The sequence below is a fragment of the Armigeres subalbatus genome, chromosome 3, assembly GCF_024139115.2.
Source record: "Armigeres subalbatus isolate Guangzhou_Male chromosome 3, GZ_Asu_2, whole genome shotgun sequence".
Taxonomy (NCBI): Eukaryota; Metazoa; Arthropoda; class Insecta; order Diptera; family Culicidae; genus Armigeres; species Armigeres subalbatus.
In genome coordinates this window covers 336734868-336761328 of record NC_085141.1, presented here as the reverse complement: position 1 = coordinate 336761328, position 26461 = coordinate 336734868, and the positions used below count along the sequence as shown (strand labels likewise).

The 26461-nt window shown below is 37.1% G+C and overlaps 2 protein-coding genes across 2 annotated transcripts in view; both read left to right on the top strand.

The window, feature by feature from the left end:
• LOC134221344 (uncharacterized) overlaps positions 1–26461 on the top strand; it is a 123002-nt gene that overhangs the window by 50537 nt on the left and 46004 nt on the right. The gene's annotated exons all lie outside the window — the stretch shown is intronic.
• On the top strand, positions 15380–17760 carry LOC134221378 (uncharacterized). Its single transcript, XM_062700570.1, has 3 exons — positions 15380–15834; positions 15976–16383; positions 17230–17760. The coding sequence occupies exons 1-3, from the start codon at positions 15472–15474 to the stop codon at positions 17758–17760; spliced, it is 1302 nt and encodes a 433-aa protein (XP_062556554.1). The 5' UTR covers positions 15380–15471.

Sequence of the window (26461 nt, the reverse complement as noted above, 5' to 3'; positions counted from 1 at the left end):
TAACGAAATGGATATACGACCGAAAATAGCGTTTGCCGAAAAGGTCCTTTGGCCGAAAAGGTCATTTGGCCATTTAGGCCATTTACTCGTATGATCCATTCGGCCAAATGGCCCTTTCGGTCAAACGACCATTACGACCAAACGGCATTTTTGGCCTGTTGACTCGGCCAGCAACCTGTTGGAGACAACGGTTTTTTTTTTCAACCGATTGTCGCTTTGGCCAAATGAAATTTTTGGTCAAACCGTTCACCATGTATAACCGTTTCGCACGAAATGTCTTTCTGTCGAATGATTTTCGGCCAAACGACCCTTTCCAATTTTTTATTGTAATTTTCTGAAGAATTTTCGAAGAATTTCCAATGAGCAAAACAAAGAATGTCCCGTAGAAATTCAAAGAAATTGGTTCAAAATTCCGAAAAACAAAACTGCTTTTAGTAAAAAAAAAATAAAAATTTGAATGTTTAAATTCTGAAAAGGTTTAGTGGAAATTATATATACACGCGGAAGAATCCTGTACGATTGAAACAACTGTTTCTTTGTTGCTTCGAACAACGAGGACATTCAAGCTTCAAATTTGTAGTTTCAACACTGATTCACTGCTTTATTCAAACGAACTTCATTGTTTTTTTCCAATCCTGCATTGTATGACTTAAACTATAAATATTTCGTTCTTATGACTTATAAGATACGGTAGATGACTCTCTCTTGCCATGAAGCTAACTCGATTCTGTTGTAGTCACTTTTTCCTCTTTTGTTGATAAAAAAAAAGACAGGTAAACCCTCAGGGGTAACCGTTTTCGACCAGAGGTCGTACAGACTGAACACTTAACACCTAGCATTAGACAACGAACACATAACACCCAGTGGACCAGTGGAGAATTATTCGATCACGAAAAGTTTCCTTTTTACCGAGGCGGGAATCAAACCCACACTGCATAGCACATGCTTCTAGACGATTGACGTCGCTAACCACACGGCCACGAAGCCCAAAAAAAATGATATCATCATAACAACCATGAATATTGTTGTGCTGATGTATTATTTGCAGGGTTCGCACTTTTCGTTTCGGTGAGAAAAAATCAAGCGATTTTGGGTCGAAGGAGAATCTTTTTTGGCAGTCTGTGACGAGAAACATTTCACTCGTTTTTTTTTTTTGCTTCAAAGCAGACTTAAAAAATAAACGAAAATGAACCTACTTGATGATTTTTTTTTCATTTCGTCTTTCTTACGCCTCATTCGTTTTTCACAATAATTTTCAGCGAGCGCTTATGAAAAAAAATTAAAGCCGCAATGGGATTCGAACCTAGAACACCAATAAAAATAGCACTGGGTTGCGCCCACTTTAGTCATACCTCCACGTTGACTGCTTGTTGGGATAGGTATTTGTTCCATAAAGGCTACCCTTGTTTGAACTGGTGAAGGCACGAAAAAGATAAAAGAAGTGAAAAAACAAGCAAATTAACTTATCGCGGGTCGAACAGTGAGGGACAAATAGTTATCTCTCATCAGCCCTTTTTTTCTTTCCCGCAGAATGATTTTTCGGTGAAAATCTGCGCGAGTGAGCATCTTTTGCTCGTGAGAATGAGTGATTATTGACAGTGATAGCTGGGAAGCATACACAAATACACGAGAGTTGAATCAACTCGACTGTGTCTAGTCTGTTGGTATAATTCAAGAAACAAACCAGTGAACTATCGCGTATGGACCGTATTCAACCCTATTTGTGGTTGGATCAACAATAAATATTGCTATTGTTGCAGAATCCGTATGGTTGATTCTAACACATTTTTCTGCGTGTAGCAACTGGAAAAAAAAACATGCCAATTCCTTTAAATTTCCTATGGAGTTTCCTAACAGTTGTCCGCGGAAACGTTGAAGAATTTTTCGTGAAAACTCCGGAACATCTCGTAAAAATTCCAGAGATTTTCCCATGGAAATTATTAAACAGCAATTCCGAAAAACTTTCCGTGAATATTCTGAACATTCTCCTGTAGAAATTTGGATTAATTTCTCGTAGAAATTCAAAGTAAGAAATTCTAAAGACTTTTTAACTAATAATTTTCCTTGCGAGTTCTAAAAAGCTTCCCTTGAAAATTCTAAAGAATTCTATAAACTTCAAAGTAGTTCCCTTGAAAAATTCGAAAATGGATATTTTGGAAAAACTTTTTGTGGGGAAGTACCTCATACTTTTCCCATAAAATTCTAAAGATTCTTCCGTTATTGTCTTAATGTCTAAAAAATGTATTTTAAAATATGCAAAAAAGTCTTGAAAAAATATGATTGTAATAAAAATCGCCACGCCGATTCACGCCGCCGCCGCCGGCTAAAATAGCTTTCGACGTGACGCCGAAAACGCCGCCGACGACGATTTTTGGACCGGCGCACACCTCTACTTGGACTCGGGTTTGGACTTGGACTTGAATTTGGACTTGGACTTGAACTTGGACTTGGATTTGGACTGGGACTTCGATTTGGACTTTAAACTGGACTTGGACTTCGGACTGGGAATTTGTACTAGGACTTGGATTTGGAGTACTTGGACTTGGACTCGAATTTGGACTTGGACTTGAACTTGGACTCGGATTTGGTCTTGGACTCGAATTTGAACTTGGACTCGAATTTAGACTGGGACCTGGATTTGGACTTAAACTCGGATTTGGACTTGGCCTTAGACTTCGGCTTGGACTTGGACTTGGGCTTGGACTTAGGCTTGGACTTGGACTTGGACTTGGGCTTGCACCTGGACTTAGACTTGGACTTGGACTTGGACTTGAATTTGGATTTGGACTTGGACTGGAATTTGGACTTGAACTTGGACTCGGATTTGGACTGGGACTTGGATTTGGACTTGGGCTTCGACTTAGACTTCGGCTTGGACTTGGACTTGGACTCGGACTTGGACTTTGGCTTGCACCTGGACTTGGCCTCGAATTTGGACTTAGACTTGAACTTGGACTCGAATTTGGACTGGGACTTGGATTTGGAGTACTTAGACTTGGACACGAATTTGGACTTGGATTTGGAGTTAAACTTGCACTTGGAGTTGGACTTGGATTTGGACTTGAACTTAGGCTCGGATTTGGACTTGGGTTTGGACTTGGACTCGGAATTGGACTTGAACTTGAACTTTTGAATTTGGACTTGGACTTGGATTTGGACTACTTGAACTTGGACATGGACTCGAATTTGGACTTGGATTTTGGATTTGTACTTGGACTTGGACTTGAGCTTGGATTTGGACTCGGATTTGTAGTTGGATTTGGATGTAATCTTGGACTTGGATTTGGGCTTGGACTTGGGCTTGGACTTGGACTTTGGCTTGGACTTGGACCTGGACTTGGACTCGAACTTGGACTTGGATATTGGATTTGTACCTGGACTTGGGGTCGGATTTGGACTTTGACTCGGATTTGGATTTGGACTCGGATTTGTATTTGGACTCGGATTTGTATTTGTACTTGGACTTGGACTAGTACTTGGACTTGGACTTGGACATGGCTGTCGAAGTTTTGGAGACTCAGTGTAACCCATCTCTAAAGTGGGTTGATCGATTTTTGAATTCGCTGTCGGACCTAGTCAAAAGTTATGAACAATCTAAACCTGATGTCGCTTGATCGTTGGTTTGAAGGAACAACTGAGCTTAATTAGATTAACAAAATCCAACTCTGGGGTGAGTTGGTAGATGATCGAAATGGCTATTGAACGTAATCGGATCAATTGGTGGCCGAAATTGTCTTTGGACCTAATAGAACGATAATAATCCAGCACTGGTGAAGGCACTTCTGGATATAGTTGGGTGATTCAAAACCAACTCTGAAGTGGATTAGTCGATGGTTGGAATTGCCATCAGAAGCAGAAGGATTAAGAAAAAAACCAACAATGGACTAGATAGATATTCATCTTCTCCAATTTAATTGCCAGAAAAAAATCTTAGATGAGTACCAAAACTTGGAATACGCATCGTTTTAATTTTTGTAGTTGGAATCGGTCCACAGGAAGTTTCTCTGAATAACACAGGAAAATGATCTCAAATCTTCATAAAATCCATATTACTACTTCTCGAAATCAATGTCTAGAGTATTAGGGCTATACGGATCTTAAACAACAGGCTGATTAAGGGAGACCGGGGCTGGTTGGCCAAGTTTTGCTTCCATAATGTCTGTTCTAAATCTGGTTCGACTTTTCAAAAAACGGTTTTCACTGTCATAAATATACAAGTCTTGAGCACATTTGTGGCCAGAACATAAAATAATCACCTTCGCGAAGCAACTTCGGAACGAATATTAACAAACGTCGCATGACTATTCAAAACATAGAATGACTTACTCAGTTTTCTTCTTCACAGATTCATTCATTTGATTGGTACTGAGAATGGTCACTGCGTTCGAAGAAAACATAATTGGCCTTTATTATATTGACTTTTGGCTTTTGACCTCAGTTGAAGGTCGGAGTCAGATCTATGTGAGTAATTGTTGAAATCATCATTTATGTGCTTAGATTTATAGTAATTTATTAGTTTACGAAATCTAAATAAATACTCACTGACTGATAATTGATCCAAAATTGTTCAGCCGAATATGAATATGTACGGAATGAGAATGACAAAGAAGGCCGATGGGCTTCACAAAAAATATTCGATTATTTAAAGCTCTGTTTGTGACATATTTTCATCGATGAACACAAATTGAGAAAAAAGTTATAACAAATCAAATGCAACGGAATTTTTTTCTCTTTTTCAATGCTGCTTTTAATGGGGAATCGGTAAAAAAATGCCGATTGGTATTTACTCGGCCAAACAGACTCGAACCAAAATAGCAAAAAACGTGAACGTGAGTAAACGGAAACAATAAAATACCTGAAATTACATTCGATCTAATACCCCACCCAAATTATTATAATGAGCCTTAAATGCGCCTTAAAATGTCACTCGGTCAGCCTGCCCCTTAGACCAACCAGCTCCGGTCTTCCCTATAGATGTAGATTTTGAATAAATCCACTGGAAAGAGCTAAAATTTTGAAACGATTTTTAGTTTAATTTGTCTTTACTGCTGTAAAGCATTATGTATAGTTCTTAAAGTTTCTCGATGATCATAACAGTAGCCAACAATGGAACTAATCCAATCCGGATATCAAACTTCAAGGTTTTCAACCTAGAGGTCAAAACTAAGACCTGCAGTGTTGATACATTTCGTCTAATTCAGTTGACATGATGAAGTGGAATTCTTGATATCTAAAAATATTTCTTCCATAGCCTTTCGGACTTTATAGTAATTTTGTTATGAATTGCGATTTTCTCTAATAAGAATGTTCTATTTCTCATAGCATATTTCTGTATTTTGGCGCCCCCAACAGGCTGGCGCCCTTGACGGAGTCCAACCTAGCCAACCACACGCTACGGCGCTGGGTCAGACATATGCTCCATCAATTAAGATAATTGACACACCCTAACGCGCACACCACTACGGAAATATAGAAAGCTGGCGGAAAGTTCGTGCCCCAGCTTTCATAGCGGTGCCACCGCACCTCCGCTTCGCATTTTCCATTGCGCTTCCTATGTGGGTATTATGTTCAACGGTTTGTGGGTTTCCAAACACCAACCCATACAAGTAGAAACAACCGGCGAGCTGTTTCCATACTACCAGACCACAGCGCTGCAGGCGAAACGCAACGCACGTGAAAAGGATTGTCGTGAACAGAGCCCAGAACGTGCGGAATACTGTTCCGAGCGGTCTGCATGTCTACCGTGGGATCGAGTTAGTCATTTTCATTGTGGGCAAAACATTCTCTTCGAAATGGAAACCATAAATTAGACTCCACTGAACGGTAGGGATTTTTACGACCGCAAAGATTATTAAACCCATCCCATGGATTAAACTATTGCAGTGTGCCTCCCTGATGAGAATGGCGGCCCTGACCCTTTTTAATCATTGAGGAAGTTTGGCAGTTGGTCTTAACGAACACGCTGGAAGCAATTTGTCAACTTCTGATGCCCATTTTATTATGTATACAATACACCTATATCAGATATAAATTCCCTTATAAGTAAACGAAGCATAATTTTGCGGTAAAGTCAATGGTGCGAATGGGTTCTGGTATTCACGGCTTTTTTCCCAAGAATTTACCGTACAGTCAACTTGTTGTCCGTAGTCGAGCAGCCGTCAACTAAGCTGGGTTGATAACTTCCCAGCCTCCCAGTCAAGTACGAGACACAGAAGACGACCTTACTGTTGAGGTCGAAATACGTACTGTCAAGGTACAATTATTAAGCGGTGGAATTAAATGGGATTGTACAAACTCGTCTTATGGCAAGAAAATTTTCCGTTTTTATTGTTTCTTACTATTTTTTTTTTTTGAGAATTTTTAATAGGGGGAAAGACGGCTTTGGCAGGTTTTGTTCTATTATTGGCAGGGGGGTTTTTGTCGGCCAAATTTTATGAAATTTGGCCACAATGTTCTTTGATATGCAAAGAATGTTTAGGCCAAATTTGAGCATAGTCAGACTTAAAAAACCCCCCTGCCAATAATAGAACAAAACCTGCCGAAGCCGTCATTCCCTCTATTTAATTTTTAATTTTTTAATACACTAAAATTAAAACAGGAGACAATGCCAACTCTTACCAATCGAATAAAATATAAAAGACAAAAATAACGAATATTTTAACTGATTTTAACAAATTTCAAGATAAATGCCAATGCCGACAATATACTTCAAATTGTGGGTTCGGATCGTTCGGATCTATGTTACGTGCATACACACACACTGAGATTGTATTTCTGCAGATCGGGGAAAAACCGCACAGCCGTTCGCCCAACAAAATAAAAACTGATATCCCGGCGAAAACTACGTTTGTTAGCTGATTTTCGGCACTAAATAGCGGGAATGAAAAGAATGGTTCGGAAAAAAAACTACAAAGAAGTACAGTTCAATCTGATATAAAGAGTTGACCTTAGTGGATTGATATATAACATCATGGGTCTCCGAGCCTTTTAAAAATAGTTCGATTTTGAAGTAAAATGATAGCCTTTCGATACAAAAATCACCGACTAGCGAACAACCATACAACATAACAGACAATCAAGATGCTCAATTACACAGAATAAATGAAAATCAATCAAAAATTTGCCAGTTAACTTTTTTTAGCTCAACTAAACTATATTTAGATGATATTAAACATAGTTGGACAAATTAAATCTTATTTGAGCCTCAAGAAGCCATTCCATTTATATGTACAACAGTCTTTATCGTGTATAAAAGTACAACCGCCTATTTCTGAAGAAGCCTTCAAATAATATGATTAGATGGAAGTAGCGCAAAACTTCATTGTCGACAAAGTTGATCCATTCATCTTAACATTAATGGCAGTCGGTAGTCGAGCTACATAGCCCCTTTGTATTCTACATATATCAATTAGTCTTCTGTTTGCATGATTCTTCATCAAGCTCGTGTATGCTTAGCTCACAGGATGATAGAACATACAATTCATTTGATTGAACAAGGATATCCTATTTGATTCAATTACGCTGAACCTCATACTCTTCGTCTTTCAATTTTCTTTTCCAGACTTCACAGAATAGGCTTCGTTGAACTGGAAAAAAACTGGTTGCATCATCTGAATCATCTTTCATACACGAAAGGCAATACATTCACGCCTGAATCTTTTTTTATTTATAGAAATATTCTACAGTTAAATTTCATAACCCATTCGATTATCCTATTGATGACAGGAAAAATTATCCTATTAATAAAAATTGAATGATTTATGATCAGCTCAGAAATATCTTTGAGTGGATAAATCAATATTTGCCTCCACAAATAGCACGTGCGGTACTGTAGATATTGATAGCGAAATTAACCCCAGTTTCTCACAATCAAGCTTTATCGGCTCCCGCAAATCAATGTAGAACATTGTGTACGTCAGCTTTTATCATTTGCTGCTAGAGGATATTTTTGATTACTTGGAACACTGGGGCAATATTTTTTATGTAATTTTCCAAGATATGCTCGATATTGGATGTCTCATCATATTTTTGAGCAAATATGAATGAAATGTTTCTCAAAAAATAGTTATTGAGCCGATTGTGATGAAACTATATTATTCTTTACCATTCAATGTGCAACTGAAACACGTGTATCAGCTGGTTCTCCAAATGTCTGGCTGATGCACATAAAAATTCGATGGGTTCTCACCGGTGCCATTTCACATCATTATCACCGTTCCGTTGCCATTCGGGACGTGTTGCTTATTCCGGACGAGGACCCAACTGCTACCATCGTAGTTGACGTCAATAACAGAATGGACGTACATCAACTTATATTGCGGTACACAAGTGTAATTTGGTAAGTGCTGTTCGGCTGCCCCAGGAGGACTATATTAACCTTCTCGAAAATAGGTTATTCATTGGGTCAAATAGGGTTTGAGAAATGCCGAAAAACATCCCAAACTACATTTTCTCATTAATTTTGATCACAAATTGCCAACTTAAGCGCTCTCGGTTCAACTATCATGGTCGAAGACATAGGGTATATGGCTCAAACCTTAGCCTGTTTTGCTGTAGTTTGGCATAATTATCGTTGTAAATCTTTGTATACAGACCCCATTTGATTTTAGCAACAATTGATTTTGGTAACATTCGATTCTGGCAACAAAGCCATTCGATTTTGGCAATATTCGATTTTTGCAACCAAATTATACGATTTTGGCAACACAAAATCTCTTTTAATTTTTTTTATTTTTGATATTGCTTTTAAACCACTCATATTCCTTGTAAAACAACTGGTTAGAGCCCTAAACCGATTTCGAACAAAATCGCGTATAAATTTTTTGCCTTTTGCGTATACTAAGTATACGTAAAGGCTTTAGGACAAGTACGGCGTGACAAGTTAAGAATAAAGAAGCTTATTGTCAAAACGGGACCATTCGAAATGTTGACGCACCTACCAGCAAGATAGATCAATATTAAATTAAATTGACATTGGTGGCTTGTTTTGTCTTTCATGTAAGGGCAAGCAAGAAAACTTGCCCATTTCTCCCTTTTATGAGCAAACGGTTTCTAAGAAAGGATCATATTTCCCCTTGCATTGAACCGAGCGTACCAAATTCTTGAATTGATAGAAGGAGTCATATTCTCTTTGGTTTCTGCTGGGCAAATGCCTTCTTTAAAAGAAGGGATAATTATTTCCTTTTCCTTAAGCCGAGCAAATACCTGAATTGAAGGAAGAAATTATATCGTCTCTTGCCGTCTGTCGGGCAAATGCACCTTTTGAAAGAAAGGAATATCTTCCCGTGTCTTAAACCAAGCAAATTCCTGAATTGAAAGAAGAAACCATTTCGACTCTATGACATTACCCATATATTCATAACCCATAATGCCATTACCCACTACCGCGAACGCCATTACCCTAATGAATGTCATCACTCATCACACCGAGTGGGACACTACCCCGAATGAGCCAGTACCCCCAGTAGTCCTGATTTCAAGTTTACTTCAGTGAAAAAAATTTAATCAATAGAAATTTATTTATAATTCATGTGAATGATTATTACTTGTTTGACGACTTATCCAATAGCAGGTCGACTCCAGTTGAGTAAATTACACAATTTTTACGGGAATTTTTATCGTGGATCCTTACTTATTTATCGTTCCTTTTACAAGGTCGACCGTGTTGGACTCGCGATTCATTTCATCAAACTCGAACTGTTTGAAAACAGTATAGAACGATTAGTTCTTGGTCCAGAAACTCCCAGCACATGATTTACCTTTGAAGATTGTTTAAGCTGAGGTGTGAATTTCGAGAAAATTTCAACCCACGTCGACTGGGCTTGAGACGGCTCGCGAACATGTATTTAAACAGAGTAAAGGGGTAGAAAACGTTGCTTCTGAAATGCCGGGGATAAACCTTACTGTGACAAGAAGGGCATGACGACAAAACCCTACAGTAAGAAAATCTCTTCTGTTCTTCGAATATGCTTGTTCCTCTCATGGCATGGCAGGAATAATTTCGTTATACCTTGCAAACGCAATCATTTAAAGGAGGTGTTATCTCTGTTCGCCTTATATCGGGCAAATGCATTCATCTAAACAAGGCATTATCATCTCTGTACACATTAAACCGACAAATGCGTTTATTAAAAGAAGGTATTACCAACTCTGTTCGCCTTATATCCGGCAAATGTGTTCATCTAAAGAAGGCATTATCAACTCTGTTTGCCTTAAACCGGGCAAACGCATTTATTTGAAGAAAGCGTTATCAACTCTGTTCGCTTTATATCGGGCGTATTTGCGTTCAATAAAAGAAGACATTATGAACTCTGTTCGCCTTAAATCGGGCCAACGCATTTATTTAAAGAAGGTGTTATCTTCTATGTTCGCCATATACCGGGCAAATGCGTTAATTAAAAGAAGGCATTATCAACTCTGTTCGCCTTATATCGGGCAAATGCGTTTATCTACAGTAGGTATTATCACCTGTGTTCGCCTTAAGCCATTATCCTCTGTTTGCTTTATATTGGACAAATGCGTTCATTAAAAGAAGGCATTATCATCACCGTTCGCCTTAAACCGGGCAAATGCGTTCATTTGAAAAAGGCATAACCTCCTCTGTCTGCCTTATATTGAACAAATGCATTCATCTAAAGAAGGCATTATCTCCTATGCTTGCCTTATACAGGGCAAATGCGTCCATTTTAAGAAGGCATTAGGGGAAGGTGGGTAGACTTGATCCCCGGGGAGACTTGATCACCCCCTGTTTAATCGAGAACTAAAGTAGTTTTGTTCTAGCGTATTTTTTAATATAGATCCTCTAAACAAATGACCTTTATGTGGTGAGTTATTTTTTGGATTGACAACCTTATTTATTCTGCAGGGCGATTTGTATGTTTTGACCTTCCCAAAGATTTTTTTATTGGCCACGCAAAATTTGAACTACTTTTCATAACAATGACCGAATGCTTTCGTTTTTTCACAGCACAAAGCCATAAATATGCTTAATGATCTGTACTGATGAAAATGTCAAAATTCCATCAAAGTTTTAGGATATTTGGATTTGAAGTTATTGCCTCAATATGGGGACACTTGATCCCCCATTAGTCACCCATACAAAAATTTGGCGAAAAAATTCAAAAAAATTTAAACCTGTATTCAGGCTTCTAATTTTTTGTAGATTTGACAGATGTGATGAAGTTTTGGCAGGAAAAAATATTTATTGCGTAGATATCATAAAAAGGGGATCAAGTCTCCCCAAATTTAAAAAAATGCATGGGCTGTCGAATTCAATAAAAAAGATCGTTCATGTATACGCACAGCAATTCGAAAATTCTGTATATTTTGAAGGAAAAATATTTAAAAAATTCGAGGGCACCTTTCTAATTTTATCAAAGCAAGTTTTCGGAGAGGGATCAATTTCCCCCGAAAATTCAAAAAGTCGATTTTTGACAGCACTCCAAAAAAACGATTGTGTATCAATAACAACAATAATTTAAGGACTGTCATACATCAGTAAAGTTAAATACTATATTTCTTAGAGAGTCTGTGTGGAAATCGTGTATGTTTATTTATTTTTGGCTGTGGTACATCGGAAATCAGAAAAGCGGATCAAGTCTACCCAGTCTCCCCTACGTCCTGTGTTTGCCATAAACCGTTACCGTTCATTTAAAGAAGGTATTATTTCCACTGTACACCTATGTTAATAGAAGGTGTTATCTCCTCACTTACACCATTTCGTAGAATAGAACTTTTCCAGATAATAGTGGCGTAGAATGATAATTTAAGTCAAAAATGTTTATTAAACATAAGCTTTATTGCTTTTATCTAAGTAACTCTAAGTACCGTAGAACCCCGCTCATTCGACACCATTTAATACGACACTTTTTAATCCGTACCCCGCTCGTTCGACAATTGTCGAATTAAAAACGGTTTAAAAGTCACTTTGATTTGACACTAGCTTTATGTACCCGGCCTTGCTCGGAGTTGCCAGTTTGGTTTGCAGTTTTCTTTTAAAATCGGAAAATGATAAAACCAATTAGTCAACAGGGTAATTGTGTTTATTTATTCATAGTTTATCATTTGATTAAAAGAAGGCTTTTGGAAACATTAACTGATTTTGAAGAAGGGAGTTTGAATAGCCTTATTCCGGGAAAACGTCTATTTCTAAAGAAGGGAAAACATCCACCGATGTCTTATTCCGGGCAAACGCATATTTTTAAAGAAGGGATAACACCCACCATTGCCTTATTCCGGGAAACTGCCTACTTTTAAAGGAGAAATCACATCCACCATCCAGAAGGAAACACATTATTAATTGCTTTTCACTGAGCAAACTATGATTCCGATGAAGGGTAACATTTATCATTGCTTTATACCCAGCAAATGCATGCTTTCTATGAAAGATTTTTCTGATGCTGTTCAGTATTATCCCAAATTCACTTCATGTCGAATGACCTTAGGCCAAATAGTGTTATGTTAATGGCCTGCTTCATTCAGGGATATGTCATTTTCAGGGAAATGTTATTGTCGAAGATTTGCTATTTTTGAGGAATTGCTTTCGGAGCATTGTACAATGTCAAAGAACCTCGGATGAACTAAATAAGAAGGATTTTGAATTAAGTCGTTTTCTAAACAATAGCCAACCCCAACATTCTCCCGCATTTCAAAAACTCCTCCAAGCCTCTCTAAAATAGTTTCCTTTGGGTAAACAATACGCGTTTTAATATTTTGTTTGAATTCACCCATGCGATAAAAAGGTATACTAAACTGTTCGTTTAATAAATATATTCTCTCTCGTTCAGCTATGACAGTCCTACCCAGTCTGATGTAGTCTTTCATAGACAGAGAATATGGGTTCCAAATTTGGTGAACATCGGAAATGGGTTCAGAAGTTATGCTGAATAGATCGCCAACTAAACAATACCTCTCTCTCACAACCTCTCCATTTTAAACGGACCTACCAATATCCACTAAAATCGTTTCCTTAGGACAGACAATATTTGATACAAATTTGGTTCAAAACGGTCATCCCAAGCAACACAGTTAGTCTGAATTAAGTTTCTGATATTTATTTGTGACAGAGGAGGATAATGGAACTTAGCATTGAGCTCTTATTTATAACATATTTATGACGCAAAAAGCGCAAGAGGTGGAGTCAATATAAAACTTGAACTTAGTTTTTAGAACCAGAATCATGCAACGTGATTATAATCGCTTTACAACTTAGTGCAAAACTGTAAACAAAGTCAAATATTGTTATATATGTGTAACAACATACGGTTTGAAACATAACAGAAATAAACCGATGCAATCAGCTATAATCTTTCTCTCAATTATTTTTTTGTACATAAAGCACGATCACCCTCAGTGTTAATGTCATCTCCAACCACCAGACAAATAAGTATAAAGAAAATAAAAATATTTTCTTATATATCATTACAAAGTACAATAAAGTTTTAAGCCTTTCCAGTACTCGGAAATCATGTGCGATGACAATTTTGTGGTGAATTTGAACATTTTGCTTAAAGAAAATTAATGCGCTTGGAAAATACGAAGAAATAAATGTTTTGATTAATTAAAAAAATAATGTATTCACATTTCATATAATCGAAATTAAAATCAAACACAATAATCATGTCAATATATGCAATTCGTAGATGATTAGTTACTTTTAATGCGTATAAAGGTGCCATGGTAGACGAAAATCAATATATTTATTAATGTGCTCAGTTTTTTTTCAACTAGGCAGCCATATTCAATAATATTAATTAAATACACTACCTTCCAAAAGTGTTGACCAATTTAATGTTTTTCACTTTTTCAAAGTTTTTATACTTCCAAAAGCGAAAACGATAGCTTTTTGAGGTGAACACCCATAATAGAAAGGTTATACTAAATTGTTTGGTTTTAAAAATAACAAAAGTTCCCGTACTAATAACAGTAAATGTTTTAGATCCCTAGCGGATATAGATATAGTAATATCACCGACAAACAGACGTAACAGCTTGAATATTTTTCTGAAAAATCCATCGTCCAACTCCTCTACCATCATCTTGCGAACAAGGTTACATGAAACAATGTTTCGTATGACATTGTCACCAGAAGGCGCTGGAGTGAACTGTCAAACTCGAAGGATTACGACGCAAGCGCCTCTAGTTGTGAAACGCGCAATCAATCTAATTCAAATGGATCGTTGTAGTCATGGTGGATGGTAGTGCTACGTCTGTTTGTCTGTGGTAATATTTTCCTTAAATAGCTTCTATTAGTGGAACTAGTCTACTACAAGACGTCCGGTGGTAACGCATGTTTTTATTTATTAGAAGCATCGGTATGACATTCCTCGATACCTAGCCTGTAACAAGCGCGGTTTGTCATCATCATCAATAGACATAGCCTGCTGTCATCATTGAAAAGTAATATGAAATGAAATTTGTGTCCAGGACATCTTGGCTACGATCTGGCTATGGGCTAAACAATAGGATGTCAGTAGCCTGACCCTTTAGATACTAGGCTGTTAAATTAACTAGTTATGGGTCACGCCAACAGGAGTGACATGAACAATATTAATACTTTACATTTAACATAGCAAACTGATTGAAATTTGTTGCGATTTTTCGTCCCAGCCCTCACTTCACCTTTTTGATGACACAAATCTATTTTTATGGCTCTTTTAAATTGAATTGAATTGAATTCCGACGAGATTCACTAAAATAATAGTTTTTACTAAAATAATAGTGAATAAGAAAATTATTGAGGCTTGAAGGCTTGTATTACTAACAAGCAACAATAATTTTATCCTGAATAATTTTATTATTTACTATTATTATATTGAAAACGTAATATTCTTATTTAGGGTGAATTTCGTCAGAATTCAATTCAATTTAAACATACAAGTACGAGACATATTGAAGGCGACCTTACTGATGAGGTCGTAAAACATATCTATAAGGATTACAAAGTGAATAGTAGATAAATTAATTTTGTATCGATAATATCAGCCATCACTGTTAGTAGCTGCTTGGTCAAAATATTTAAGGCATTGTATAGTGATGTATGCGTCATGTTTTTCTAAAATATAACTTAGAAAACATAAATAAAACTTCAAACTATATGCCAGTTGATGTGGTATATTATAGACCTAAAGAAAACGAGTTTATACCCATACTATAACAACGAAGACTAAACAATTTATGAATAGAAGATTGCATATTACCTAGATAGACGACTTTCTAAAATCATACCAGAGCCACAAGAGACATTTTGAAACATTTAACATGACACATTTCACGATCTGACTATCGTGAGTCGTGACACTGACAGCAGATCAATAATTTATTGCGAAGGTAGAATATTTTTATATATGCAGTCTTTGCACACCTTCCTATCAATTCAATGAATAGCAAACAGTCTAACAGTCGTAAGAAAAGTATTTTAGGAACAGCTTTGTACCAAATTACATGTTAATCTTAATCGCTGTATTCCGAAATAATGCCGTTCAGTGTAGTGCAAACGCGTAAATCAAAGAAATCGAAGCCTACTCTAACAATCGTACCCTCCAAATGGACATCTGGTGATGAAGTATACTGGCCGCCAACGAATTTTGTCTCTTTGTCTGCAAATGGCGATTCTGAGCCTATCAAAGAAGTATGGCAGAAGCAAAATTGCAAGATTCTTGGTCGAGGGCATTCATACAAATCTGCCGAAGAATTGATAAGAAGACTGGAGAACATAACTGATTCAGAAGATGCTGCCCAGTGTAGTCTTGGTACCCGTGCCCATCCGGGAAAAAAGAAGCAGAAATTCCAATCGAAAACGTATCAATTGGCTCCCCCAGAAGTTAAATCATCAGAGGTAAGCCAAACACAAGATAACTTCTTTTACGTCAAACATAATTTGCGAAATTCTAAGCTGTATATCCCAAACATTAGTTTTTTTTATAATACAATATGAAAGAAAAGATTTTTAAGTCATAATCTTTTTATTTCACGACAGCGAACTCAAACTCACCAAATCCAATCCGTTCCGGCAGAAACTATGGAACAAATGATACAACCGACATGTTCCTACCGCCCATCAACAGTGCACCAAGCTTCTACACCCACCGAAAACAATCAAAGTATCAGCGGCGTATTTAATACTGTTTTACCGATGCCCACCATTCCGGTACACACTGGAATTCTGAACCGTCCTTCTGTTGAAGCCTATCCGTCTGTTCCGGGAACATCTTTGGCCGTACCAACAAGTATGATTGCACCAACCAATTTTGGTAATGTCCACGTACCTGGTCCGGGATTGCAAAACACGGCAGAACGGCATCTTATCGAAGAAACAGCTGATCAATCAAAAGCAATCACTATCGTCGAAACAGCCGCACACGAAGAGCAAATCCGTCCGATAGAGGTACGTTGCTACAAAACACATAATAACATACATACCATATATTTAAGTTATTGAGAATGATCATACTAAATTGATTTTATTACCTTTTTGTTGAGTCGAGGCAAATCGATATTTATTCACTAATACTGGATTTTAGTTTCCACCCACAATCAAAGTGTAAACAATAGACACTGCAGACTGCATAGACAAGCGAAATGGGTCACGCAAAATGGATAAGTTTGCGTAGTGTTTGACGGCTTTCTATTGGAAAACTGTCAAACGCAACGCAAATGTGTCCATTGTGCGTGTCTTATAAGAGTAGGTTCCGCAACAACTGCTAGTTAAGTCGATGCAATGAAGCATGACGTCATCGACTTGAAAAATCTTAGAACATATACAAGCAGTGGCGTGACGTAATTGAATGCTATATTAGATTGCGCTCTGCCGTTGTTTAATGTATTCGCCAGACTATGATAAAGTATTTATCTTATTGTTATTTCAACTCAGGGCCAGTTATTTCTGTTTGTGAATATGTGCCCTATGGGTTATTCTACTCGATTAATATTATTGGCATAAAATAGTCAAATTAAATTAGAATTCAATTGTCGGTGTGATAAATCATATGGTAGAAAATATTAGTTTATCAATTTGAATTATTTACGTTATGGGACGTTCATCGTTAATTTGAAAAAGAAGTCACGTTTTCAGGTAGAGTGGTTTTCGTGAAAAGCGGCATCCAGAACATGTTTTGGAAGTGTTGATGGTACATGGTACACAGTGGTTGAAAATTGTATTTTTCTCGACTAATATAGCATGCTTTTTAATACTTTTCATCAGCATTTCTAATTTATGTATGTTTTTTTTCAGAATGAAATCAACGTTTCTGACCCACTGCACATCATAGAAATAAACGGAAAGCAGTACATTCAGCTCCAAAATGGAATATACACTGAAATATCAACAGTGCAATCAAATATAACCACATCGATCGACGCTGGGGAGTCTGGCACGCCCGATCAAACTAAGAATGACCGTCAAATAACATTGAATGACATTGACGTACGCCTGACCCGTATTGAATTATGTTTGCAAAAACTAACATTGTTCATGGCCGATGTTACCAAATTTATGGAAGGAAGAACAAATCCACCCACGTCAATAATGGCAGTGAAGAAGAAAAGGGAAGGTTTTGAGGATGTTGACGCTTTATTCCCTATTAATGATGAAGATAAACTGCAAGCGATGGAAATGAGTTTAAGCAATCCGAATTTCTTCGAAAGATTGTCACAATACGTTTCAGTGCATTATGCTTTAAATGGGAAAAGAGACGGTAAGGCGTTCTTCAGAACTCTTATTAGGAAAATGATCGCTCCTTGTACGTTGCTGCCGTATTCTTGATGGGAAATTCGAAAGTGGGGCACATTTTCGACTACGACAACAAAATAAAGGGTTTATATCATCCTTTCCGAATATAATTAAGTTTTTTGAGTATGAATTACGTGAGGCCAACATTGCCTTCACTAATGAAGCTGTGCATAAAGTGTTTAGTTATCATCTTCGGCAGAAGTATACCAAAATGAATCGGTATATGAAAGGCGGTGAACGCAGAGTTTCTTCTTCACGTGTAAGACTTCGAAAACCAAAAATTGAACTGAATGAAGTTGAGCAGCAAGAACAAGTTGTGTATTCAGAAGAGGAGAATACTTCAGGATCAAATATTTCAGAAAACTCTGAGCATAATCCTAGTGCAACTATGTGAAATGATGAATTGGGGACAGATAGCGTGACATTTGAACGCAGTTAAGATTAGTTCTAGTTAAGTTGGTTTACGTTTAATTTTATTTTACTGATAATCATATCAATCATTTCAAAGTGTGAATCAATGGAATAAATACACATTTCGGCAAATCACTTTTGTTACAACCAATTTTTACCATTTTCCCTCTAATGTTTTTTAACTCGAAAACTTCTGGTGGCTTGAGATTCAAATCAGACGCGTAGATGAACAATGACGAGGAGGTTAAGGGTTTAACAAAAAAGTCCCTGAGATCGCTGACTACATTTCCATATAAATAAAATGCATTTCTAGATGGATCGTGAACAACCTTATCCACACGTACTACATCTAGTGTGCTCATCAGAATCCACTTATTGCTATCTGAATTGGTATCCAAAACGTAGTCGTGTAAATCTATGAAAGAATATGCAACCCAATTATTTTTTTCCAAAATAACTTTCAGTGAGACTTCTAATTCATCTGCTTTACATATCTTTTTAAGGACTGGCGGGGAAGATGACCCCGATTTAGCAATGTCTGTTCTTGACAAATTGGTCTGTATTTCTGTTATCCGCTTAGAAACTTGAGACAATGGAAGATTGCCGCTACGAATCAGCCTTTTCAGGGTATACAACCTTGATTCAAAAGGATAAGCATCGAATGAACCGAGTGGTCCAAATCGTTCCACATCATCTACCAAATGACCAAGGTTATGCATATTACTGCAAAAGAGTTGATTACCGTAGAGAAGCTTAACCCCTTCCAAAAAATCATTGATTAAGCTCCGTGCTACAGCTAAGTTTTCTGGCCCTTGATCATTTCTAGAACAGATTTGGATGGCACAATAAAAGTTCAAAAAATGCTCTGAAATATCTTCCGAATCAAAAAAATGATTAAGGATTATAGGGCTAAGATATAGTAAAAAAGTACGAAATTCAGTTCCCTTCCATCGTGCCAAATGTTCAAGACTACGAGCCGGTCGTCTGATCTCACGTGGTAATTGGCACTGTTCTAAAAAGTTTGACACATTTTGAATTTGTCTCGCTGACCATTTAGCATTAAGGTTATTCAGTGTCCCATTTTTCCATCCATTTAGAAAACGTTTGGTTATGCCAAGATCAATTAGATGCAAAGCATCACCGATAGGGAAGTCCTTGATCATATCGATTCCATGAATATGTTCCAGAATACTTTCGCTTTTGTGATGACCTTCGTATACACGGGCACGGAAATCGGCGTCGGTTCGAAGAGGTGCGTCTATATCTGGGAAAGTCATAGTCCGGAACTCGTGTGAATATTCACCTTCGGTTGTACATTTTAGGCATGAATTGTAGCCATTGTGACCAATCACACCTGTAATATTTTAAAATAATTCATTACAAGAGCTGAAAGGGGCTGATTAGAATGTTAATATTTATCATAACACTACCTCGCAACATAGATCGTGCTGGGGTGTCGCATATGAAACAGCGTAGTTTAAATTGAATACAAGCTCCATTAATGTTGAGTCCGTGAAGTAAAATCTTATTCAACTCAGTAACGAATGGCTCGAGAAATGCATTGACATCTTTTGGTTTATCTACAGAATATTCATAATTAAATTTAAACGTATATGCGTTATTTTTTTTAAATATCTTACAGTTACCGCAAAAAATTCCAACGACAAGTGGTGAATGCTTTGACCTTAGTTCCTGAATGTTAACGAGAATAGGCCAAAAAGATTTGGTTGAACTTTTGAATGCAGGTAAACCGTCAATGTTAACGTTAAGGGAAAGCTGAACAGGAATATTTTCAAATCGCAAAACAACCTCTGACAATGCTTTGGCTAATCCATAGTGCCAGTATTGCCCACCGAGCCGAGTGTCCGAAGAAATTACCGTCTTACGTGGGGTGTGAATCAAGGTCCTAGCATCTTTTGGTAAATTGTTTTGCGGAATATGGCATTTCAAAATACTCAAAAGGGAATTGATGGCAGTATGCTTAATCTGATGAGTGATTGCCCAACTTCTTAAGTCGTTATTGAGATCCTCGGGATCTGTAGGCAATAAATTGCCTTCAAATTCGTTGTCGTCTTCGATGTCATGGCTCATATTATCATCTTCTGCTTCCTGCATACTCCAAAGGAAATTTTCCGATGATACATCTGCCAATGTATCCAGGTTTGATTCGTCAAAAACTTCCGAAATAGAAGCCTTTTCTGAATATACACCCTGTAACTTTTTGCTATTTTGCTCCAATACTGCCTTAAGCATTTCACGTTTCTTCTTACGAAAATGCCCGTTTCTCCTGATTTTCTTCCAAATTTCTTTATTTTTTTCACAATTTGAAGCCATTTTTCCAATTTTACACCAAGGTTATACTGTCAAACTTATTTAAAACACCGAAGCTCCACCCATTATGATTGTGTTAAAAAAAAGTTTCAAAACTATAATAAATCAGTCACAAACGGATAAAAATGAACTAATATTCAACTTTTATTTAGTTAAATTTATTTCGAATAGAGGAAACCTCAATTTCTTTAATATAACGAATAAAAAACATTAGGTTTTCTGCCAAACTCGCATACAACCTATTTACAACTTTTTTTTTATTTTTCTATATTTGAGCATGTTGCAGGTGCTACTTGGGATGGGGCTCAAGACTTACATTGAGTTGATCGATTGCTAAACAATACCCCTCCCCACATACCATCTCTTATTTCCCAAGAACATGCTTAACCTCCCTATCGTCGTCTCCTTAAGATAAAGAATGTGTGTTCCAAATTTGTTTGATATCATACTCATGATACTGTTCCAAATTTGGTTGATATCGGCTAAGGGGTTTAGAAGTTGCACTGAGTTGATCGATAACTTAGCAATTGCCCTCCCCCTTTTCCAAAAAGCATCCCTAACCCCCCTATCGTCGTCTCCTTAAGATAAAGAATGGGTGTTCCAAATTTGGTTGAGATTGGCCAATGGGTTCAGAAGGTACACTGAGTTGATCGATGACTAAGCAATACCCCTCCCCCTTTTCCGAAAAGCATCCATAACCCCCTATCGTCGTCTCCTTAAGATAAAGAATGTGTGTCCCAAATTTGGTTGAAATCTGTCAAGGGGTTCAGAAGGTACAATGAGTTGATGAATGACTAAGCAATACCCTTCCCCCCACACCCTCCCCTTTTTTCGAACAGCATCCATAACCCCCTATCGTCGTCTCCTTAAGATAAAGAATGAGTATTCCAAATTTGGTTGAAATCGGTCAAGGGGTTCAGAAGGTACACTGAGTTGATGGATGACTAAGCAATACCCCTCCCCCCACACCCTCCCCTTTTTTCGAACAGCATCCATAACCCCCCTATCGTGGTCTCCTTAAGATAAAGAATGAGTGTCCTAAATTTGGTTGAGATCGGCCAAGGGGTTCAGAAGGTACACTGAGTTGATCGATGACTAAGCAATACCCCTCCACCACACCCTCCCCCTTTACCGAACAGCATCCATAACCCCCCTATCGTCGTCTCCTTAAGATAAAGAATGTGTGTCCCAAATTTGGTTGAGATCGGCCAAGGAGTTCAGAAGGTACACTGAGATGATGGATGACTAATACCCCCCCCCCCACACCCTCCCCCTTTTCCGAACAGCATCCATAACCCCCCTATCGTCGTCTCCTTAAGATAAAGAATGAGTGTTCCAAATTTGGTTGAGATCGGCCAAGGGGTTCAAAAAGTACACTGAGTTGATCGATGACTAAGCAATACTCCTCCCTCCACACCCTCCCCCTTTTCCAAACAGCATCCATAACCCCCTATCGTCGTCTCCTTAAGATAAAGAATGTGTGTTCCAAATTTGGTTAAAATCGGTCAATGCGTTCCGAAGTTATGCGGGAACATACATACAAACATACATACAAACATACAAACATTGAGTTTTATATATATAATAATAATAATAAATAATATAAATATAATAATATAATAATAATAATAATAATAATATATATATATATATTATAAGAATGTCATCACAATCATCCCAAAACATTATTAACGCTAAATTCTGTGAACAGTTGTAGATCCTTCTAACTTTTCGAAGTAGATAATGAATAGCTGTTCATATTCACTCGAATAATGAAATAAGAGTGAAATATTCTGTATTACAGCTTATATATATACAGTAGTATATACTTTTATTCTAAACAAATTCTTTTCAAATATTGTATTTTTACGATTCATCGTGTTAAAAAAAAAATAGTCGAAAACTACAGATTCGAAATGTATTCCGGGGTAATGGTATTTGGGATACATGGGTGGAGCCACCATTTCCCCTCTGGACTTCTGCCGGGCGAATGCATTTTCTGAATGAAGGGATCATATATTCCTTTCCTTAAACCAAGCAAACGCCTTGAATAAAGGAACTATGTCGTCGTCTACCCTTTTCCGAGCAAATGCATCCTCTGAATGCAGGAATCTCATCTTCCCTTGCCTCTAACCGAGTAAATGCTTGAATTGAAAGAAGGAATCATATCAGCTTTTGCCTTCTCTGAACCTTCTGCCGCCCGCTGAAAGAAGCGATCATATCTTTAATATCCCCGAATTAAACCGAGCAAATGCCTGATTTGGAAGAAGGAAGCATATCGTATTTCGCAATCTTCCGGGCAAATGTATCCTTTGAAAAATGGAACCATATCTTCTCCGATGTAACTGTCGGGATTATGCATTCTTTGAAAGAAGGGATCATATCCCTCTTTGCCTTAAACCGAGCAAATGCCTACATTGAACAAATGAATGAAATCTCCCTTTGCCTTCGCCAAGAAAACGCATTCTTCCAAAGAAGCAGCTATATCTTCCCTTTAATAGAACTGAATATTGCATACATTGAGAATAGAAACCATAAATATTCTCCCTTGTGTTATTACTAAAAAATGCATTAATTGAAAAAATGTAGCATGTACTTTTTAGACTTATGAATGACAAAGTATGCTTTTAAAGAGATGAATATATGTCATGCAGAAATAACTTCATTTGCTTTTTATTGCACTTACGATTTTCCTATTTGACTTTCCGTATATTGTAATTTGTTTTATTCAACGACGATCTTGCTGCTGACCCAGAGGTAAAAAAATTTTAAGTGAAATAGGCAGTTAATAAATATTCTAATTAAAGTACCTTCAAGCAGTGATTTGATAGAATCTGAACTTTATTTCGAAAAAATCAATTTAGAACATTTCTTTTAAAATGTTAAAGTGACAATCATTATAAATAATTGAACATATTATGCATAAGTTTCTAAATTGATGATTACACAACTATTATGCCAAACGGCCGTTATGCCAAACGGCGTTATGCCAAACGACTTTATGCCAAATGACCTACCACCCTTTAGGATCACTCCAAAACCGAACTTTTGATAGAAGGCTCGGTGACCCATATTGTTATGTACCAAACGACTCAGCTCGACGAATTGAGGTGATGTCAGTATGTGTGTATGTATGTATGTATGTATGTGTGTGTGTACAAAAAAAAATGTGAGACACACTTTTTTATACATAGCCCTATTCGATTTGCTTGCAACAGGCTGCATTCCACGCGGAATCCTTCCTAATTTTTCGCTATTGAAAATGGGGCCAATTGGCCATTGCGTTCCGGAGTTATTAAAAAAAACATTGTTTCGGGTCCCCCCTTAGAAAAAAAAATCAAAAATCAAAATAAAAAAGTTTCAAAAACTTTGCAATGCATTCAAATGAATGCAAAAAAAATCTGAATTGATGGAAATAACTGGAACTATCTCCCTAAAGTGCAATTTTGACCTCTCTTATGTGCTTTTCATGTTATATTTGCACCATGCACCATAACCGCTAGGTGGATTATTCTGGTTTTTTTTTCAAGGAAAACGCTCCAATTTCAAAATTCTCTTAGAAAAATTGGTTAGACCCCGAAACAGTTGGGCTCAATCTATTGATTAAGCCAATGATGTTCAGCATTCTGGGCATATTTTTTACTTAATTTGCTTCTCACACAAAAAAAATGAGCTTTGACCATACACGCAAACCAAAGCTTATAGATATATCTATCAGCTTCTTCTTCTTCTTCTTATTGGCATTACATCCCCACACTTGGACAGAGCCGCCTCGCAGCTTAGTGTTCATTAAGCATTTCCACAGTTATTAACCGCGAGGTTTCTAAGCCAGGTTGACATTTTTGCATTCGTATGGTATATCATGAGGCTAACACGATGATACTTTTATGCCCAGGGAAGTCGAGAAAATTTCCAAACCGAAAATAGCCTAGACCGGCACCGGGAATCGAACCCAGCCACCCTCAGCATGGTCTTGCTTTGTAGTCGCGCGTCTTACCGCACGGCTAAGGAGGGCCCCTTAGCTGATGAGCTGATGATATTAAAACAGATATTGGCTTTTTTTTACAATGTTGTGAAAACTCATATGTGAATATGTACGTTATGTGGAAGATATTGATTTGGATAATGTATTGGAGGTAGCAACTTTCCCTTCGATGGGACTCGAACCCATGACCCTATAGTACTGCAGGGTTAAAAAATATCGGAAAATAACAGTTCCTTCGAAAATTTCTTTGAATATTTAATTAAGAATTTCGGAAACCTTTCCGGGAATTCTTATGGCAGTACCTTAAGAACTTCTTACCGAAAGTTTCTTTAGGTTCCCCTTCAAGAATTCATTCGTAAATTCGTCCTAAAAACCATCCAGAAATACTCTCGGAAATTCTCACCAGTAAAAAATTATAAAATTCCTCCAGGAATTCCGTTAAACACCCAACCGGTGGTTGTTAGATTTTCCAACAATTTTGTATAAGAATCTATCAAAACCTGTATAAGAACTGGGCATATGCGAAATTGCTAGATTCTTATACAAATATTGTATAAGAATCTAACAATTTTTTAAGGTTTTCTTACATTTTTTGTATAAAAATCTAACAATTTCGCATATGCCCAGATCTTATACAGGTTTTGGAAGATTCTTATACAGAATTGTTAGAAAATCTAACAACCGCCGGTTGGGTGCGGATTCATTTGGATAATCATCCGAGAATGTCTTTGAAAATTTCCCCAGATATTCCCTCGGAGTTTCCTCCTGAAAATTCTTTGAGTTTCTAAAAAGAAATTCTAGAAGGTCCTTTGGAATTCTGCTAGAGTTCTTCTGGAAATTTTGTTGAGTGAACTCTTCCGTAAAATGATTAACCGTTCAGCACGAGCGCGGTCCTGGTTCATGCAGGTTCGCTCGTGCTGTGTACCGCGAGCGATGTTTTTTCGTTAGTGTTGTACAAAATACAACAGCGCGCTTGCTCGAGTGTTAAAGAATGAAATAGTTTCCGATGGAGATCCTAAAGAATTTTTTAATGGTTTTTTGAAGAAATTGTCCAAAGAAATCCTAAATGAATTTCTAAAGCAATTTCCGAAGGTCTAAACGAATATCTGTAAAGGTTGCTAGAGGAATTTCCGAAGAAACGTCCGAAGGACGGAACTTCCAAAAGCATTCCTAAAGGAGGTTCTGAAGGAATTCCTGTGGGAAATTTTGATAAAACGAAACGAATTTCTTCCTAGAGTTTCCAAAGAAATTAATTTAGGAATTGATGGAAAAATCATTGAAAAACAAAAATTGACAGGATGTCTGAAGGAATAACAGGAGATTTATTTAATTCGGGAGATAATTACCAAAGGAATTTTTGGAACAATACCCAAAACCTTTAAGGAGCTTACGAAAAAAAAATAGTTAAGTAATTTCTGAAGGAATTCACAGATAAACCAAAGCAATTCCTAAATCAAATTCTAAATCAATTTCCTCAATCAATTCCAAAGAAATTCACAAAATAATTCGCAAAGCAATTTTTGAATAAATTCCTGAATTCGGAAGAGAAATTTTCGGAGAAATTTCCTGAATTTTTCATTAAGGAATTTTCAAATATTTTCCAATTTCCGAATGAATTCCAGGAGCAAGTTCCGAAGGAATTGCTGAGAGAAAATCCGAAGGAATTTTTAGAGTTCCTGTTTTGAATGTTCGAAGAAATATCTGAAATGATTGATCATTGCGGTCAAAATTTTAATCTCGTTCTATTGTGTCAGTCGATTCCTTTACTTTCTCTGGTATGCTAGTGCGAGCAGATCTTTTGTACCAGTTAACTTATTGGCTATTCTTTGACTTATGAAAGATCGCATTTTCAAAAGAACTCATATGTTTTAAGGAGGAACAAAGATTGGCATCAAACCACTACATAAATCCACATTTTTTGAATGAGTGTTGGTGGCATTTCTCGGTGTGGTATTTCATTCAGAAAACAACTTTTCTTGAGCCTTAGGCCTTGAACTATTCAAAAAA